General features: G+C 33.8%; 1 protein-coding gene across 2 annotated transcripts in view; it reads right to left on the bottom strand.

The window, feature by feature from the left end:
* Positions 1–15,121, bottom strand: part of LUZP2 (leucine zipper protein 2) — a gene marked incomplete at both ends in the record, with an annotated part of 495,487 nt that overhangs the window by 29,628 nt on the left and 450,738 nt on the right. For both annotated transcript variants that reach the window (XM_080714586.1, XM_080714587.1), the window contains one exon: positions 178–270. In XM_080714586.1, coding sequence (XP_080570712.1) covers positions 178–270 — 93 coding nt within the window. The remainder of the gene's footprint in view (positions 1–177; positions 271–15,121) is intronic.

The raw sequence follows: 15,121 nt of genomic DNA, 5'->3' as shown, positions 1-15,121 counted from the left end.
ATCCTAAAAATCTGTCTATGTTTTCTAACAGAATGCTGACCTGATTCATATTATTTTAAAAATTTGCTTTCTCACACATAAAAATATAGTACATTTATAGTACATATTACACATAAATAGAAAATTATATCGTGGCATGAACTAGAATTTTTACAAACCACTTTAAGTTAGTCTTACATTTTGAGAATCACACACAGGGGTACTTGGATTTTCTCTCTTTGTTGACCCAACTTGAGCACTTTCATTGTTTCCAGTGGCACTTTGTTGAGGCTTGAGAGAGATAGACGGAAAGAAAGAGGGATTGTTAAAAACAAGATAAGTGCATTCACAAAAACAGACTCATATGATTCTTGTAATACATGATATAATAATAAAAACATTGTACTCAAAAAGATTATAAAAGAGAAATTAATATTTACCAGAAAATTTAAAAAATAGTATCTTGAAAATTTTTAACTTTATTTGTTAATTTTTTATGCTGGTGCATTGTTTTTTGTTTTGTTTTGTTTTGTTTTGTTTTGTTTTGTGGGTTTGGGGGTGGAACCCGGGGGCATTTGACCTCCGAGCTACACCTCCTGCCCTATTTTTTATTCTTTATTTTGAAACTGGTTCTCACTGAGTTCCAGAGGGCCTAAGTAGCTGAGGCTGTCGGCAAAACGCGAACCTCCGGTCTCAGCCTCCCGAATGCTGGGATTACAAGCGTGCGCCACCACGCCCGGCTATGCTGGTGCACTGTAATCATCTTCCTGAGGTACAAGATGTTAGGGGCATATATGCAAATATCACTCATTTAACCCTTCCCTAATTCCTACTCCATCCCTTTCCCCTCTCTCCTTCTCATGTTGGCTTAGAAAGTGACTTTGATATGTTTGTGAATGTACTTCAGGAGGAACTGTAGATGAAGAAGGAGATTCTATAGATGGGCAAAGAATGTGACCTTGTAACTGAGAGGATGGGAGGGGGAAAGAAGGAAATTCTCTAATGTATATGATATACTTTAACAAACATATCAATGTCAATCACTAAGTCATACAGGAGAAGGAAAGAAGGGGGAGGGGATGGGTTAGGAACTGGGTAAGGGCTAATTGGGTGATATGTGCATGTATGTCTACACCGTTTTGTATCCCATTAAGATATATGAATACAATGTACCAATAAAAATGAAAAAAATAAAATTTAAAATTTGCAAAGAAAAAAATCAAATTGAATAAAATAAATTTTGTTAATTTTGCAAAGGTGATGTCAAATGAGATTTTTTTTTTTTCTCACTGGAAGTATTTCTTTCTTAAAAAATAATATTGTATTTTATGGATTCTGGGCTTTCAAAAGACAGATATTCTGTCCTTTCTCTTTATTTGAATCCCAAATATAACTTTTAAAAAATAAATGAAAAGTAGGTGTTTTATTTTCTCCATAAGAAAAAAAGCATTGTATAAAAATTCATAAATTAGATAAAGGATTATGTTCACAGTGGTGCTTCACTAGCCAAGCTCTTCTTTATACCTATGGGAAACCTGAGTATATAATTCTAGAATTCAGCTCTTAAAGAATGGTACATTAAACAAAAAGATGTTTTCTGGATTTTATCAGAGAAAGTCATTTCACCACTAATATATGTAAATATCAGTACTGACAGATTTAGGTTATCCACTCAAATGTGTTTGTGTTTCTTGGGAAAAAGATGATTTAAATATAGTTTTATACTCATCAACCCATGGCAGGACTTTCCTGAGATAGACAAAGAGAAATTCAGTGAATGCTGTTTCTTAAATCTGAAAGTTTGATCACAAGGGTGGAAAAAACAAGCTTTCTAATCACTGGTTGTCTAAGAAGATAAAGAGTAAGACATAGTCTGTTATGGCTGCTAAAACCTCACCCAGGTTTTGCAAATGTTCTAATGTCTATGTAGCACTCACCCAGTTTTCCCCAATCACTTATGTTTTTAACAGAACATGCTTACAAAATGTTTATGAAAATGAAAAACAAAAATACTTGGTACAACTGATAAAATATTATTCCAAAAAATGAACATCCATAGGATTTACAGAATATTAAGAGAAAAAAATTAAAGCATGAACAATTCGTTAAAGTAGATTATATATTAATTCACCCAGATTTTAGCCTTGGAGTATAACAATTAAGTTCTCTTTCTAATTAAGATTAAGACTGTTGATTGAAGTCCAGAAGGCAATGTTTGCCCACCTCTTATTCCCTCTCTCTCTCGCTTGCCTGTGTGTGTGTGTGTGTGTGTGTGTGTGTGTGTGTGTGTTTGTGTGTATAGAACTTCTATCTCTAGTCTCCCTCCCTTTTTTACTATTTGTCAGAAATGAAAATGATAATAAAATATTTCTTTCTAATTTTATTAAATCTCTTTACTACACCTAGAACTTAGCATTTTAAATTTTTATTTATTATATTTTGTTTATTTTGTTTTATTTTATTTTATTTGTGGTGCTGGGGACTGGAGTGAGTAGTACAGAAACAACTAACATGATCAGGATGATGATAAAAAAGGCTGGTCTGCTGTATCAACACTGATGATTTGTTGAATATTGAACCGTGATTATATATTGAAAGAAAGGTTAAAGATAAAATTTGCTGAGTTCTACAGAAATAAACCCAAAGAAAGGCAGCTCTACTGACTTAATACTGCCAACAGATAGTTCCAATAGAGAGCGTTGAGCACTTGAGACTCCTTGGTGGCTAGAGACTATTGTATAGCAGTGTGAAAAACAAAATGAATTTTAACAAGAATCCAAACAGCTATTTATTCTAGGTAAAACCTACTGAACGTTCAGCACCTGTCTTCCCATAGCCTCCAACTTACAGATGTTTTGAAGAAGCAGGTTAAGAAGAATAGAGGCAATAAATAAACACTAGTACTAAAGGAAAATCTCCTCTGGCAGTCACAGCAAGAAGCACAGCTGCAAGGACACGAAGAATAGATTAAATCATTCTAACAGGAAAGGAACAATTTTAGTGTCCTTTGTTTTTGTTGAACAAGCAGACTGAAAAAATAGTCCTGGCATCTTCTTTTAAATATCTATAAATATATCACAGGATTTAAAAAACAACAGTATGTTCTAATAATAACTATTTTCATTTCTTAATGTTGTCTACAGTCATTTTTAAATTCAAATGCATGGAGCCAGGCATGGTGGCACAGGCTTGTAATCCTCACGCTTGGGAGGCTGAGACAGGATCACAAAGGTTCGAAGCCAGCCTCAGCTACTTAGTGAGGCTCTCAGCAACTTAGTGAGACCCTGTTTCCAAATAAAGTATAAAATAGGTCTGGGAGTATAGCCCGGAGGTAGAAAGCCTCTAGGTTCGACCTCCAGTACCACCAAAAATAAATAAATAAATAAATAAATAAATAAATAAATTCAAATGCATGTATATCTTCCATAGTAATAGTCTTCATGCTAATTCTATGTGTATTCTGTTTTCCCGCATCGAATATAAAACATTTCTTTCCATGTATGTTTTTTATAATTTATGGGTGTAAATATTTCATACAGTAGACTTTGAAAATTGTATATTGTAGTTGAAGATTTTGACAGATTCCCATTTTGAATTACATAAATAACATTATAATGATCAACAATTCTCTTGGCACCAGATTGGATGAAAATTTATTGTAGTTATTGTTTGAAACATTTGACTTACCTAATAAACTGAAAGCACCTAAAGGGAAAATATTATTTCTTATTCACCATTGCATTTTTGGAAGCTAACACATATTTTGCAATAAACAGCTTTTTTATTTACTTTCCACTTGTCATTATTTATTTATGATGTATTTCTTAAGAGGGGGATTGAATGCAGGGGTATTCTGCCTCTGAGCTACACCCACAGTCTTATTTAATTTTCATTTTAAAACAGGCTTAAATTTGTATGTGCTGCCCTGAACCCACATTCCTCCTGTCTCAGTCTCCCAAGTACTAGGATTATAGGCATGTGCTACAATATCCAGGTGTAGTATGTTTCTTCGGATGAAGATGCAAATTAAGGAAAGTACTGAATTAGAGTGAATGGACATATCTGTGGTTGGAAAAATATTACCAAATGTGGCAATTTTGATTACTTACAATAATTTGACATGCTAAACATTTATTTTGAATACTCAATGGAAACATTATGTACAAAATTCAAAGATTGAAAAACAAAGTTATTTATCTTAAGAAAAATCCCATTACTCCTTAGAAAAAGCTCCTTATTTTTCTATTTTTCTAATATTCTCTACATTCTTCATGAAAGATTATCTTCTTTCAAGGTATGCTATATCCTAAGTATTATTTGGTGTATTTGAATTTTCTGACATTCAGAATGTGGGCAAAAGATGTAAGCTGAATCATTATTAATTGAATCCTTGTAATTTAATTGACAAGATTGAGTAAAAGGTCAAAATGATTAAGTATGTCCTTCTGGTGGGATTCTTTGTCACATTTTTTCATGCAATAAGGTTTTGATTATGATTCATGTCATTCAATCTTCTGGAGAATCCTTTATTTCTGCTTCCTCCTCCTCCTTCTCCTCTTGATTGAACCCAGGGGCATTCTAGCTCTGAGATACATCCCCAGACCTTTTGATTTTAATTTTTAAATTTTTTTTTCATATTTATTTTTAATTGGTGCACTGTATTCATACATCATAGTGGGATACATACATTTCTAGACATACATGCTCACATTGCCCAGTCAGCCCCACCCAATCCCCACCCCGTTCTCTCCCTATCCCCCCCTCCTATGCTTGGCTTAGTAGTTGACATCTAGTATTATAGCAATTTATCCAAAATTAAAAATGATAATCTCACATAACAGTTTCATTTGTCTGATACCAAGCTTTTGATGACTTAAAGATAACATTTCAATATTTCTTTTTGCTTTCTTTCTTACCAGAGAATCTATTTTTTCTATTTTTTAGGTGAAACTATCATATATTTATATATTTATTTTTCAGAAAAAAAAATCTATCCTAATATGGAATATGGACTCTAGGTACCCACAACGATCTTGAAAAAGAACAAAGCTAGAAGATATATATTTTCTGATTTCAAACCATATAAAGCTACAATAATTGAAACAGTGTAGTACTATTCTAAAGGCAGATATATAAACCATTGGAGTTAAATAAAAGCCTAGACCTAAATTCTTCCCTATATTGTCAAGTTATTTTTGACAAGGTTTCCACGAACATTTGGTGGTAGAAATAATAATCTTTTAACTAAATATTGTTGAAAAATAATAATTACATGGAAAAGAATAAAATTGGACCCTTACCTAATCCCATATACAAATATTAACTCAAAATAGATAAAAGACCTAAATATAAATCTTAAGACTATAAACTTTTAGGAGACAATCTGGGTCATAAAACCTCACAACATTGAAATTGGCAGTGATTTCTTGGTTATGATTTCAATGGCACAGGCAACAGAAGAGTATACAAACTCCCTAAAAAATAAAAAACATATTGTATATCCAAAGACAATGTAAACAGAGTTAACAGTTACTAATAGAATGGGATAAAATATTTCCAAATGCTATATCTGAAGGTATATTAATATTCCAACTAGAAATCCTAAAAATTAACAACAATAAAGGCATACAATACCCTTTAGAGATAGGTAAGAGACTAACATAAATAATGAATCTCCACAGATAACCAATCTTAGTTGTCTGTTGGATGGAAAATCTTGTTTCTCTGGTTCTGGTGTGTGTTACCTATTTCTTCTTTGTAGTTAATCTCTTTGAGTATTTTCTCTAGTGCTGGTTTTGAAGACATAAATTCCTTCAGTTTCTGTTTGTCATGGAAGCTTCTTATTTCTCTATCTAATTTGATAGAAAGTTTTGCTGGGTAGGAAATTTTTGGCTGGAAGTTGTTTTCTTTCAAAATTGGGAATATGTTACTCCAAGCCCTTCTGGCTCTCATAACTTGGTTTGGGAAGTCTGGAGTGATTCTAATTGGTTTGCCTCTGAATGTCACTTGGCCCTTTGCTTTTGTTGCCTTTAAGATTCTCTGCTTGGCTTCTACATTGGTCATTTTGACAATTATGTGGCGTGGGGATCCTCTTCTCCGATCCTGTCTAAAGGGAGTTCTATAAGTTTCCTGGACCTGCGTATCGACCTCTTGCTCTATGTCTGGAAAATTTTCTGCTATTACTTCTTTGAAGAGATTGTTGATCCCTTTGGTTTCACTTTCTTTTCCCTCCTCTATTCCAATTATTCTTAGGTTAGCTCTCTTAAAATGGGCCCATATTTCTTCAATATCAGATTCCTGCTGTCGGATATTTTTTCCTAGATTAGAAACTATGCGTTCATTTTTGGAATGATCATCTTCTAAGAGCGAGATTCTGTTCTCCATGTGTTCTAATCGGATGTTTGTGCTTTGAATTGAGGCCTTTACTTCATTAATTGCATCCTTTATCTCTTTTTGGCTCTCTCTGAGTTCTTTTCGAAGCACCTCTATTATTTCTACAGTTATTTTCCTGATTTGATCTTCTAGAAATCTCTGATTTTCTGTTTTATCAGGTTCTGATGTTGTGGGGTTGTGAGCATTCATTGCTCCAGTATTATTCCTCTTTCCCATGATATCAGAAGTTTGTGCCTTCTCTGGGTTCTTCCCTTGGGTCACTATGACTTCACTTAAGGTGTTCTGGATCTCGAGTCAGTAGTATCTCAGACCCCACTACTCCTTTACTGGGTTGTATCACAGAGTCTCCGACCCAGAGAGTCGATAGAGGCTGCTTTAGACTGTGTGGGGTGCCAGGTTGCACGTTCTCCTATGGTGTGATATCACTGCCACCGCCCCTCTCCCACTGGGTCAAGTCCCAGTGAGTACAGTACTGGGATTTCTCCGCTGTGGCCCGCAATTTGACTAACTGTTCTTGAGTACGCAGATGTAGCTGTACTGAATTCGGTACCGCCGGTGGCAATATGGCGCCGCTGCTACGCCCTTGGCTATTGGGCTGGCGTTTTTTTTTTTTTCTTGGTTTTGATTTCCACTCTGAATCCCTGCAGCGTGTGCTGAGCTCAGACACTGGGAGCTTTAGATGTCCTCTGTGCCGAGAAATCCCGCCTGGCTGTTCCGCAGCGGCTCCCCTCGGCTTGCTGTGGCCATCCCGTGAATTCGCCGGTGCTGCCGGCAGTATGGCACTGCTGCCGTGTCTGCCGCGTCCTCGGGCATGAGGATCACCTCTGTGGCTCTGTTCTCAGTCCGCTTTCTCTCTGGAGCCTGGTGATTTTTTTTGTTTCTCTGGTGATGTTGTTTTCTGGCTTTGAAAGGCGCTGATTTTGTGGTAATGGATATTTGTTGTTAGCAGGGCTCTTAAGCCCCGCTTTTCTCGGTCGCCATCTTCCCGGAAGTCCTCTAATTTTTAAAATTTTGAATCAGGATCTCACTATATTCTTACACACTGGCCTTGATCCTAGTATCTTCATTTCTCAGGCTCCCAATAATTAGAATTATAGTTGTGCTACTATAATCCATATATATATATATATATATATATATATATATATATATATATACTGATAAGCCTTCTTATCAATACTTAATAATAGTTTGTGATGTTATAACAACAAATACACTTCATTTAATATAGTCAACAATAGTATTCATTACATGTCACTAGAGAGGCCAGAATGATGTAAATAGCCAAACCAATATATTGAAATTGATAACGCAGTTTAAGTCCTGGGATAGTGATTTTCCACAGTTATGAACATTTTTAAAGACAAGGACAACATCCATTTTATCCATATGACTCCTCACAACTAGTATCAAGACTATCAAAAAAAAGGTACTTGATATTATTTAAATGACTAGGAACATCAAAGAAAATTTAAGATGTTATATAATTCTTTGTCAAAATTATTTTCTCAACATTATAAGAATATACACTGAACCACTAATAGATTGACTAAGTAACCAAAAATTAATTAATATGTGGATAATATGGTTATCAATTTAGCCCAAACTCTAGGATTCCATTATTTTTCTTCTTTCAGTTCCACATTAATGCTTCCAATCAGAGAATGGTTGACAGTGTTCACCATCATTCACCGTAAGCTTCCAAATACTGTACTGAACTATTCTCTTACAAAGTCTAGTTGCTTTGTGTGTTATATGCTATTGGAGAAAGAGAGAGGGAGACAGAGAGGGAGAGAGGGGGGGAAGGAGGGAGGGAGGGAGGGAGGGAGGGAGGGAGGGAGGGAGGGGGGGAGAGAGAGAGAGAGAGAGAGAGAGAGAGAGAGAGAGAGAAAAGAAGAAGAAGAAGAAGAAGAAGAAGAAGAAGAAGAAGAAGAAGGAGGAGGAGGAGGAGGAGGAGGAGGAGGAGAAAAAAAGACCAAAGGTCACACTATATATTACTCTGCATAAAATGCGGATTGATAAAACATACTTTATCTATGATTTTTTAGAGCTTTCTTTACAGCCAAGTAATTATTTTGAGCAAGCAAAACAAAATAAGTAAGCATATAAAATTATTCAGAGTTTGACCAGCAATATTTCTGTGATGATACTAAAGAATGGTTTTTAAGAGCCAGGCATGGTGTCACGGGCCACTAGAACTTGTTTTTTATATAATTATTGGCCTTTGTATTTCTCCTTTCAGAAGTATATTTTTAGTCAATTGACCATTTTTGACTGGGTTTTTTTTTTTTATTTTTAAGTGGATCATATTGGAAAAGGCATACATTCACACAGTACTTGGTGCCCTCCCCTACCGCCTGCTCCCCTTTCCCTCTCCCAACAATGAATGGCCAGTTTGACCATGCTACATTCACAGTTATGCACATATTTGAATGTAGCTCCTCCATTAATCAACCTCAGCCTTCTTCCTTTTCTACACTCCCTTTCTAGCTTTACTGAGGTTTTCCTTCCATTATCTGGAGTCCCTCTGATATCCCTAATACTCCCTAGTTTGGGCATATTAGAGAAAACATATGCCCCTTCTTTTTCTGTGCTTGGGTAATCTCACTTAAATAATGTTTTCTAGGTCATTCCATCTTCTAGAAAATGGCATGATTTTGTTCTTCCTTACTGCTGAATAGAAATCCATTGTATGTATTTCTCATCATTTTGCAATCCATTCATCTATTGATAGAGACCTCGGTTGGCTCCATATTTTGGCTATTACAAATTGTGCTGCTATGAACATGGGTATGCATATATTACTGTAATCCTCTGATCAACCCCTTTGGAAAGATACCCAGGAGTGGTAGAGCTAAAGCATATGGTGGATCCATTCCAAGTTTTCTAAGGAATTTCCACACTGATGAGATGAGAGACTGTGAAGCTATTAGAGGAGGGCATAGGCTCAACACTCCAACATATAGGCACAGGCAGTAAATTTCTCAACAAGTTCTCCAAAGCACAGGAAATTAAAGCAAGAATTGACAAGTGGGACAGCATCAAACTAAAGTTTCTTCTCATCAAAGGAAACCATCAAGAACCTGAAGAGAAAGCCTACAGAATGGGAGAAGATCTTTACCAGCCACCACTCTGATAGGGGGCTAATATCCAGAATATACAAATAGCTCAAAAGACTCTACACTAGCAAAACAATAACCTAATCAAGAAATGGGCAACTGAACTGAATAGACACTTCACAAAAGAAGAGATTCAAATAGCCAAAAGATACATGAAAAAATGTTCTACATTATTAGCCATCAGGGAAATGCAAATTAAAACTACACTGAGAGCCACTATTTGAGGTTTTTACAGTTAAGTTTTTTAAGTTCGTTTTACATTCTAGGTTATTAGTTTTCGATTAGAGGAGTAGCTGAGAAGGATTTTTACCCATTCTGTAGGTTCTCTCCTCAGAGCCTTGATTATTTTCTTTGCTGTGTAGAAACCTTTTAATTTGATACTATACTGCTATTGATTATCAGTTTTATTTCTTGAGGTTTGGAGGGTCTTATTGAGGGTTCCTCTACCAGTTTCCATGTATTGGAGAGTTGGTCCTATGTTTTATTCTAGGAAATGCAAAGTTTCTGGTCTAATTTCTAGGTTATGCAGAAAAGGTAATAAATTTAAATCATGCCACACAGAATAATTTTTAAATTCCACATTGAGTTGACTCACTACCAGTCAGAAAATGAAAGTCAAAACTACACTAACATTCCATATAACACCAGTTAAAGTGGCAATTATCAAGAACACAAGCAAAAGTAAATCCTGGTGAGGATGTGGAAAAATGAGAACTTTTAAACCCTGTTGGTGGCACTGAAGATTAGTACAACTATAGAAATCAATATGGAGGTTCCTCAAAAGACTAGAAATATAGCTATTATATAATTCCTCTATTCCACTCTCCCATGTCTTTCCAAAATAATTAATGTCAGAATACTATGTATTATAAGTGTGTCCATGTCTATCATAGCAGTATTCACAATAACAAATTATGAGAGGAAACCAGATGTCCATCATCCATCATGACATGAATGAAGAAAAAAAAAATATATATATACATATATATACACACATACATATATATTCAGAATGGAATTTTACTCAAAGTACAACAAAATTATGTAATTTGCATGAAAATATTAGCACTAAAAATATACCAAGTGAATTCAACTAGTCTCAGAAAGTCAACAGCCATATTTTTTTTTTTTACATATGGTAGCTACAGAAGAAATAGAAAACAAAATTGTCTTCAGACAAATGAGGAGAGAGACAAAATAGTGAAAGATAGAGGGAGGTAGTTGGAAAGGAGAAAATGAAGACCTGATGAAGAAAACTGTTCAAATTATGCTTTGTTAATGTATGAGGTTATTACTACCATATTAATGACATATAGAGGAAGCAGTATGGGATCTGAAGGATATAACTTCTGTGTGCATATTTATTTCTATCACTTTGATCCTTACTTTAATATATAATTACAATGCCTCAACAAAAGTATATGAAACAAGAATAGTACAAGGGGATTGGAGGAGGAAGATGGTAATGGGAAAAGGATTGAGGAAGGAAATAGTTCAAATAATGCTACGTCAGTATATGAAGATATCATTCCCAATTTCACTAACATGTACAAGGAGGACAGAGGAGTTATGCGAGTTGGATGAGGAATAAAATATACCAAATGCTATGTGCATGCATGTTTCTATCAGTGTGCATCTAACTATGATGCATAATTATAATACACAAAGTAAAGCATTTAAAATATTTTAATATGCATGTGCCTGATTATAGCACATTATGTACTCAATAACAGATGAGCAATGCAAAAACAAAAGGAATATATGAACTACTGGTATGAGACATAAAGTCTGATACTATGTTTTTCTGATATATTTCTCAAGAGGTTGGTGCTTAGAGAAGAGTTGAAAATAACCAGTCATTATGACATAGATCGGCCTCGTGTATTGACTTTTTAAATTCTAACAGCTTAGCTATTTTATTTTCTACTCAATGGTTGTTTATTTCTTTGCAATTGGAAGACCAAGTGAAACACATCTGCTGGAATTGATTTTTTTCTCCCATTCTGAACCACCTAAGTGTTCTGGCCTGATGAGTCAATACAGCAGGGCACAGATACAGGAGCTGTAGGTTTTCAGATAGCCCTTATAACAAATTTTAACTCTTTAATTTTGGTCCAACCCCTAATAAGAGGTTAAGTTTTCTTATTCTCAATTTCTCTATAATTAATTAAATATTTAGTTCATCTACTTGTAGAAAATAAGAAAATTTATGCATAAAACATAAAACATTTGTGCTAAAACCTAATATTTAGCTAAGATATTTTTCTTTTCTTTTCTTCCTTTTTTCTCTGTTATAGGAGATTAAATCCAGGGGTATTCTACCACCAAGCTACTCACTCAGGTCTTTTTATTTATTTATTTATTTATTTATTTATTTATTTATTTATTTATTTTTGTTTTGAAACAGGATATCTTTGTGTTTCGAAACATAAAAGTTGTTAAGGCTATGTTTTTAAGTTTTTTTGAGGTTGACCTCAAACTTTTGATCCCCCTTTTCTTGTTTTTGTTTTATTGCCTTCCAAGTACTAGGATTTCAGGTGTGTTCCACCATAGCCAGCAGAGGTTATAAATTTAAATCATGCCACAAAAAATAATTTTCTAATTCCATTGGTGATATTTTATGAAAATTAAAAAAGTTACAAGACTGTAAATCATGCCTATATATTTAAAAAATGCTCAAAGTAAATTGATGTATTAGGTAATATAATAAGTAATAACACAATTATATGAGAATTTCAAAAGAAACTTCATCAAATAGGCAAGTTTATATGTCATAATTTTTTGGAAGCATTATTATATATCAAAAGATAATTTAAAAGTAGAGAACATGGTAATTTGAATTTGAATTTTTTTGTAGAAGTAATTCACATGTCCTTTTAATCCATTAATTCATTCATCCATTCATGGATACAGTGGCTATTAAGCAATTTCTATGTTTTTCTTCAGTCTTGAATGTTGAGATATATTAATGAACAAAGAAACTAAGATACATATTCTCACAGTTTATCATTCTTCAGCTAATTCAATTCAATTTAGTTAAAAGTTAAGTCATACCACTGTGTTATATTTGATGAAACGTATGATCCAATGTAAAGCATAAAGCATAATAATATGGTTTACCCATCTCCTTAAACACACACACACACACACACACACACACACACACACACACACTTACACACACATATATACACACACACCACACACACATATGACACACAATCCTTAAAACTGATGACAATTTATTTTTACCATGTACAAGATTAGTTCACAGACATTGATAATAAGCTTCCATTCAACATATTGATCATGAAATACATATTATTTTGTCAGAGTCTACTTTTTTGAGTGCTCATGATAAAATGAAAACTTATAAAGTTATTTATTTATAACCCTCCTACAGAATTCAGAGCTAACAGGTTGATTTTTTATAATATGCCCCAAAAGAACTACAATTTGATGTTAGACTATAATACATCAATAAAATATATAAAATGCCACATAAACACAACAAAAATGCTTATGTAACCTAGAAACTTAAAAATTCACAACAGAATTGACATTTCAGATGAATCCATAAAATAAAAGAACAAGTTTATGTGTATTATTAAGAATTAGATTAGACCGGTTAAGACAGGAGAATTGTAGGTTCTAGGCCAGCCTTAGAAACTTATTCCCTATATAACTTAGTAAGACTCTGTTTCAAAATAAAATAATAATAATAAATGACTGAAGGGTATAACTTGGAAGTAGAATACGCTTGGGTTCAATCTCCACTATCAAATAAAAAATAGAATTAAACTAGATGACCATATATGCTAGCACACACTTGTAATTCCAAATTTTGGTAGTCGAAGATAGGGGATTGCAGATTTTAGGCAATAAGCACATTATAACTTAGGTAGATTATGCTTTAAAAAAATAAAATAAGACTGGAGGTATAGCTGCGAGGCAGAACTCCCCAAGAAATGAAATCTTGTTGCCTTCTATTCAGGTTATTTTTCTTTCCTAACTTTAATGAGATTTATAAATTTTGAACTCTTAGGCTATTTAATAAGATCACATATATTAACTCTATTTATTGTTCAATTGCTGTTATGACTACTCCAAATATATTCGTGAACAATTTTCTAGACTTGATTTTTGTAAGAGTCTACCAAATTTGACATACATTTTTATTCTACCCAAGGAGAAAAATATTTAAACAATAAATTTACGATGTCCAGTCATATGTTTTCCCCCATTAGTAAGAAAATGTTAAAACTTTTTAAATATTCTGTTCTATTTGATCTAAACTAATATTTTCTAAACAACAGAACAAAATAGTTGAATTTGTTTTTCAAATAAATTGTCAAACATATATATGGAATTATATTTCTACAAACATTTAAAATATTATACATGATAGAGGCCTAAATATTTGGCAAGCTTCAAGTAGTTGTTTTAATCAATACATAGGCATAAAAAATGTCAAGTGCATTTTCTTAGTTTCATGACACATGAACTCCTTATTCAGAAAGTGATGCACTGGATCTCATTATAATAGATAAAATATTTTAATTCATTAAAGGCAATCAATAGTTTTTCTAATGACAATATTCAGGATTATATTTCTGCCAAGAAATATGTCAGTACAAAATTTGTGAAGATGTAATCATACTGGTTTTGTAAATACATATAAGGATTCAGCATCTTTCTGTCACATTGTAATTACCAGGCACCTAAATTGCAATTGTTCTCTATCTTTATGTGTGCATGCATGCCTCCATTAATGCATCAAAAAATTATAAAAGTGAAATTAAAAAATAAACCTGGTTCTTGAGGTTTCAAAATAGAGCCATAGTCAGGCGTGGTGGCACATGTTTGTAATCCCAGTGCTTGGGAGGCAGAAACAGGAGGATTGCACAGGTTCGAAGCCAGCCTAAGCTACTTAGTGAGGCTCTCAGCAACTTAGTGAGACCCTGTTTATAATAAAATATAAAAATTAGGTCTGGGAGTGTAGCCCAGAGGTAGAAGCCCCTGGGTTCCATCCCCAGTGCCACAAAAAAATATAGTCATGTATTCTTGATAATTCTTCAATCAGGATTTGTGATGTAGGTCCCATTTTTGAAATCTAGGAAGGCTTGTGCCCACTTTGAGCACTAGAAATGATAAAAGAAATAGTGTGATGCTTCCAAATCCTCTTTAATTAGTCTTGTGTTTTCCAAGAAAATAATCTTTCTAACTTGAGGTTTCCATTCTTTGAGGAAATCTAAAGTGCAAGAATAGTTTGTGAGTAGATATTTTTTGTATATAGCCCCTGGAAAATCTGTTCTTTGGGTTATCTCAGTCTAATCCTCACACATGTGATTGAAGATTCTGGACAATTTTAGCTTCTAGTCATTTAAGTCTTCCTAACTGTAGTCTTAGTCATTCTAAATCAAAGATAAACCATGTTCTAATCCCTGACCCCCCAAATCTTAAACTATAATAAAATGAACTTTCTCCACTACTAAATTTGAGGTTGTTTGTGATGTAACATAGGCTCCCAGGAATCTGGCATCTCAGAATGTTTATGCTACTTTAACAAAGTAATACATAATTTATAAATAGAAATTTGTTTATCACAGTTCTGGGCTTGGGGCAGCATA

This window comes from Muscardinus avellanarius (genome assembly GCF_963383645.1).
Source record: "Muscardinus avellanarius genome assembly, chromosome: 1".
In the NCBI taxonomy this organism is placed as follows: Eukaryota; Metazoa; Chordata; class Mammalia; order Rodentia; family Gliridae; genus Muscardinus; species Muscardinus avellanarius.
The sequence above is the reverse complement of the archived record's forward strand: the minus strand, read 5'-3'. Positions and strand labels throughout refer to the sequence as shown.